Raw genomic sequence first — 6,060 nt, forward strand, 5'->3', positions numbered from 1 at the left:
ATCTCCCCTGACGCGCTTTTTCTGTGCAAAAGCATGTCTAGTCCAAATGTTAGTAAGAATTAGGGCTTTTTGTGTGTAGTTATTAGATTGTGATTCCCCTTGCTTCAAAGGACATTTTTGTACCGTCCAAATTTTAGGCTTGTTCCATGACTTGAAAGTGTATGTTTACTTTCTTCACCATGTGGTTGCTGTTTATTTGGTTGTTTAACTTGTATTAGTTTCACTGTTTCAGCGTATACTTTCCTTATGCTAATATATATGTCTGGTTCTAACCTCTTTTTTAATTTTGGATCCATATCAGCAATTGTTCAGAGCTGAGTAGAAAGTATCATTTTTTGGTGCATTGGATTTCAAGGCTGTATTATTGGATAGAAGTTTGGAAACTCAAGTGGAGTTTGAAAGTTTAAAAGATCAGGGGAATATTTATGCTCAATCTACCTGTTACATAAAGCTTGTGAACTGCTTTGAGAATATTTGGAATATCAGTCAGGCCTGGCTCTGAGGAGCTATAGATTCCAGTCACCAAGAAGGAGGTGCCCTCTATGGCACCTTCTCGGGTGGCTGGAGGATTGACCCAATCATCATCAAGTTCTGGAATTTTTTTTCAAGGAGATGCACAATCACATAGTGTAGTTAACTCTCCGTTAAACTCGCCATTCATTAACTCATCTAATGCGGTTCCTGGAACTGGTCTTCCAAACCTGGGTCCAGTGTCAGGGGATATGAACAATACAATTTTGAACAGTGCGGCAAACTCAGCACCAAGTATTGGACCTAGCTCTTTACTCACAGATGCAAATTCAGCATTCGCTGGTGGGCTCCATTTGCCAAGAAGTGCAAGCATTAACACAGACTCATACTTACGGTTACCTGCTTCACCCATGTCATTTACATCAAATAATGTTAGTATTTCAGGGTCATCAGTTATGGATGGTTCGAATGTAGTACAACAGAGCTCTCACCAAGATCAGAATGCTCAACCATTGCAGCAGAATCAGCAGCAAGGAGCTTCTAGTGTTATGTCTACACCTGTGTCTCAAATTGGTCCTTCCCCACTTCAAATGGGTGCACAAATACCTGGATCTTTCATGCAAGATCCAAATAATTTATCTCAGCTGTCCAAAAAACCGAGGCTGGATATCAAGCAGGAGGATTTAATGCAACAGCAGGTGATACAGCAGCTTCTTCAGAGACAGGACCCCATGCAATTCCAGGGTCGTAATCCACAGATACAGGCTTTGATGCAACAGCAGCAAAGACTGAGGCAACAGCACATCCTTCAGTCAATGCCACAGTTACAGCGAGCACACTTACAACAACAGCAGCAGCAACAGCAACAAATGCACTTGAGGCAGCAGCAATTACAGCAACAATCAATGCAACCCATATCTGCGGTGAAGCGTCCGTATGACAGTAGCGTTAATGGTGTATGTGCTCGAAGATTAATGCAATACCTCTATCATCAAAGGCAACGACCAATTGTGAGTTTTGTTCATGTGTTAATTTATGGCTTTCTTCTGTCAAGCATCATATTTTTCTGCACATTTAAATGTATGTTTTAAACACATTTGATTGATGTTTTTTGTTCCCATTGGAATCCTGATTAGTTACAACTGAATTCAATTTTCTGTTTGTCTCAGGAAAACACTATTGCTTATTGGAGAAAATTTGTGGCCGAGTATTACTCTCCTCGAGCAAGGGAACGGTGGTGCTTGTCTTTGTATAATAATGTTGGGCATCATGCACTAGGTGTTTTCCCTCAGGCATCTATGGTTAGTTTCTATACTTGTACTCAATACTCTATAATTGTATACCATAATCTTTGTTTAAAAAAAATTCAGGCATTCAGCCATAGCAGAATGGTATGGCCCTTGTTATTGGAACCACCATGAAAAGATCTTAGTTTAGTGGAATTGTGTTGTGGAAAATGAGGGGCACCAGTGGCATTTACGGCCGAAATGGCGGACGTGTTGAGCTTTTTTTTATATTTTAAGTAAATTTTGAGGGTCATTTTGGTAATTTGTGGTTTCAGTAAGAAAACGGTAACCCATCACCAGAGAACTCAGTTCTCTCAATCTTGTTCTCTCTGCCTCTCGTTCTTGTGCTGCCCTTTTAATTTGCTTCTTGTTACTGTTGACATGTACATAAATCTGACATGGATTTTTCCCCCCAAAGGATGCGTGGCAGTGTGACATATGTGGTTCTAAATCTGGAAGGGGATTTGGTAAGGAACTGAGAACATTATTTTTTTTTATTATGTAATACTGTCATTGTATTTTTGTATTCTACAGAATCTGTATGTTTGACTTTCTTGCTTACAAAAATGACCCTAGTGCAATCAATATTAACCAATAATTACATTATGAATAGTTGTATAAATAATAATCTTTGGTCTAAACTTGAAAATTATAGAAAGTCAGATATCTGACGGCATTGTATTCGGACAATGATAAGCAAGTATAATAAAAGAATGACTGGTTTAGATTATCTGAATGCAGAATGTACCTGTATGCAATGTTATTGGTGTGGGTATTTGAATTTTCTAGTCACATTAATGCACTAATACTTACATTCTGGATCTGTGTAACAGAGGCAACTTTTGAAGTTCTCCCTAGACTTAGTGACATCAAATTTGGCAGTGGAGTTATCGATGAACTTTTATTTTTGGATTTGCCACGCGAACAAAGATTTCCTTCTGGTTTAATGATGTTAGAATATGCAAAAGCGGTTCAAGAGAGTGTATATGAGCAGCTTCGTGTTGTTCGTGAAGGTCACCTCCGTATTATATTTACACAAGACCTGAAGGTTATAAAACCATCAATGTATTTTAAAAATATTTTCCATTTGAATCTATTATGCATAATTATCTGCTGATTATCATGTAAATTATTACAGATATTATCTTGGGAGTTCTGTGCAAAGCGCCATGAAGAACTTCTTCCTAGAAGGTTGGTTGCACCACAGGTTGGTTCCAAGGCTTTGTTCCATTTTGGTGGGCTACTCATTATGTACTTGGGAGTTGGTTATAGAGATGCTTTATATGAAGTAGCCTGAAGAGGCATTATAGTGGGAACTAATTCATGCAATTCCAATATTGCAGGTAAATCAGTTGGTTCAAGTAGCTCAAAAATGCCAGAGTACAGTTGCTGAAAGTGGTCCAGATGGGGTTTCTCAGCAAGATCTTCAAACAAACAGTAATATGTGAGTTAATGCATTCTTATTCTTATTCCTCGCTGATAGACATGTGTTGTGAATCCTTGTTCTTGGAATTTATGTCTCGCTTGATGTGAAGATGTGGTGTTATATGGAATGATGACTTCTTGTTTTGGTTGGACTAACAATTGGATAAACAACTGTAGAAAGGATATCAGATAGAAAACTGTCCTGCTTCTCCATTTTTCGAATAATTTATTTGTGATGTGTATTTGTGTAGTTCTTCTTTCAGTGCTACATGCTATCAACCGATGTGAGTGCACTAAGCCACGCTATAATGTATTTTTTGCATTAGGGTATTGGCTGCTGGGCGTCAACTTGCAAAGAGTCTCGAGTTGCAATCAGTAAATGACTTGGGTTTTTCCAAAAGATATGTAAGATGTTTGCAGGTACACTGTTAAAATCTAGATTCAGTGTCTTCTGATTTTTTTCTTCTTTTATCATTTACTCCAGATTTCTTATAATTGCCTGCTGTAATGGGTGACAGATTTCCGAGGTTGTCAATTCCATGAAAGATCTCATGGATATCTGTCGGGAGCACAAAATTGGGCCAATGGGTAAAATTTTATTGTTCTTGTTACTATTTTACACTGGTTGGTTGTATGTCATTGTTTTCACATGTTGAACACATGGCAATTGACCATCTAAAATTGTGTTTCCTTCTGGACATTAGATTAGATGTGGTATACTATGTTCAAATTATGAGTATCTTTTCTTTCCCGTTAATGATTCAACTCCTACCTGCAGAGAGCTTGAAAACTTATCCTCGTTTTGCAACCCCTGCCAAGCTTGAGAAGCAAAAAATTCATGAGATGGAACAGCTAGCAAATGCTCAAGGTCTGCCAACCGAACGAAACACACTCAACAAACTGATGGCACTGAATCCTGGTCTGAACAACCCAATAAACAATAATCTTAATATGGGGAATCGTGGTGCTTTGAGTGGGTCAGCACAAGCTGCTCTCGCAATGTCTAACTACCCGAATCTTCTCATTAGACAAAACTCAATGAATTCAAGCCCTGGCTCAATTCAGCGAGAAGGATCGTCATCTTTCAACAATGCGAACCAGAGTCCCTCTTCAGCTATGCAAGGTGCTGCTGCCTCTGCTTTTATTCCAGGCTCAATGCAGAATTCAACCGGTTTCCCAAGTCCCCATCTACCCCCACAGCAGCGGCAGCAACACCTTCTACAGCGTTCAGCAAGTGCGAATGGTTTACTGCAACAAAACCATTCACAGGGATCCCAAGGAAATCAAGCTCTACAGCAGCAGATGATCCAGCAACTGCTGATGTCAAATAACAATGGGGGAGTGCAATCACAATCTCTTAGTGGACCCAATGCAAATGGGAACATAGCAAAGAATGGGTTGAGTTTTGGAGGCCACTCTCCTACTCCTTCCATAACTGGAGGATCTATCAATGTTTCAGGAAACAACGGCCCTGTTTCAAGGAGTAATAGCTTCAAAGTGGCCTCAAACAGTGATTCTTCTGCAGCCGGCGGCAACAATGGTATCAACCAGAGAACGCCAGATATGCCACAAAATATCCTTTTGCAAGATGTGGTTCCGGATATTGTCGGTGATTTCACCGATAGTCCCTTCTTCAATAGTGATCTAGATGATAACATGGGTTTTGGCTGGAAGGCATAACCAACACAAAATGGCTTATCAAGTGCTCTTGTTATAATTATTGTACAGAAAACTTTTTTAAATAGCTGCTGCTCCCTTTTCTTGGTGGAATTTGTTGTGACTTGACTAGGTCTTTAGAGATTCTATCTCAGGGTTTTTGTCTTGCCTGCAAGTGTAATCTATTAGACAATTTAATCAACAGTTTTAGCTCTTTTTTCTTGTTTCCTTTTTTCAATACAACACTTATACAATTCAGGTGCTTTGTGCTCCTTTCTTGCCATATTGTCCTTAGCGTTGACATATGACGTAGGATGTTTGTCCTGAAATGTGGCTAAGTGGGTTGTGACCCAAACTGGTCGTCATATCCCTTAAAAGTCAGAACCCCATAAAAAGAAATGTGTAACTGAGTTGGGACAACTTTTTTGTTTAAATCTAGTATCAAATCAGAATATTGATTAGAATTCAACCTGGCTTTGGCTTGTACCTTTGACCTAAATGCTTCTTAGTGGTAGGTGTATGCTTTTTGAGAATTAGATTGGATTCTCTTTTAGTTGACTTTGTCAAGTACTTTCACGTCCAAAATGTTACTTATTCCCTCATTCATTTAGTTTTTGGTTTCCATTCTATGCCTTTTTCCATGTTTACAGGTTGGAACACAACTGTGAGTAGAATACGTAGTAAAAGAGTTCATGATACTTGGTGTGTAGAGAACATACGATACATATATTTTGAATGTGTTGATGATGTTCTAAAGCAGGCTTTGTAGGAAGGAAGACATGATCTCAAGTTGGTGATGATAGTGTTCATTTTGAATGGCTTTGTAACGCTTGAATTTGTCTACCAACCCCACTTCAGTTTCCAGTTGCTACTTGCTACTTGCTACACAGCTTGGTCCCAGCTACGTACTCAGCTTGGGAAATAACATGCCAATTGCCAAATAATGCACTTACTATAATAATTTGCTTGATGAGACACGTGCTATAATCATTGGATATCCTTTTACAAGTATATGTTATCATAACAAGTGATCTTTTATTAGCGGCGGCAACGGGGCAGGTTTTTGCTCTATCCGACCCCGCTCCGCCTACAATAACTCGCATAGAATCTGCCCCGCTTCTACCTGCGGATAGTAAAACGTTGAACCCTAACCCACCCCCTAACCCACCCTATCCCTCCCTGTGGGTATCCCCCCCGCCTCTACCTGCTCCTATAATTATTA

General features: G+C 39.4%; 1 protein-coding gene across 2 annotated transcripts in view; it reads left to right on the plus strand.

Annotated features, from left to right (window-relative positions):
* LOC107644778 (probable transcriptional regulator SLK2) overlaps nucleotides 1-5,121 on the plus strand; it is a 5,983-nt gene extending 862 nt beyond the window's left edge. Inside the window, exons 2-10 of one of the 2 annotated variants that reach the window (XM_021103200.1) lie at nucleotides 302-1,481; nucleotides 1,641-1,772; nucleotides 2,176-2,224; nucleotides 2,591-2,805; nucleotides 2,896-2,964; nucleotides 3,101-3,201; nucleotides 3,509-3,587; nucleotides 3,701-3,770; nucleotides 3,961-5,121. In XM_021103200.1, coding sequence (XP_020958859.1) covers nucleotides 543-1,481; nucleotides 1,641-1,772; nucleotides 2,176-2,224; nucleotides 2,591-2,805; nucleotides 2,896-2,964; nucleotides 3,101-3,201; nucleotides 3,509-3,587; nucleotides 3,701-3,770; nucleotides 3,961-4,862 — 2,556 coding nt within the window. In that variant the 5' untranslated portion in view covers nucleotides 302-542 and the 3' untranslated portion in view covers nucleotides 4,863-5,121. Of the gene's footprint in view, nucleotides 1-301; nucleotides 1,482-1,640; nucleotides 1,773-2,175; nucleotides 2,225-2,590; nucleotides 2,806-2,895; nucleotides 2,965-3,100; nucleotides 3,202-3,508; nucleotides 3,603-3,700; nucleotides 3,771-3,960 lie in introns of those variants that run through there. The other variant, XM_021103198.1, reaches the window with a different exon arrangement.

The sequence above is a fragment of the Arachis ipaensis genome, chromosome B05 (assembly GCF_000816755.2).
Source record: "Arachis ipaensis cultivar K30076 chromosome B05, Araip1.1, whole genome shotgun sequence".
Classification (NCBI taxonomy): domain Eukaryota; kingdom Viridiplantae; phylum Streptophyta; class Magnoliopsida; order Fabales; family Fabaceae; genus Arachis; species Arachis ipaensis.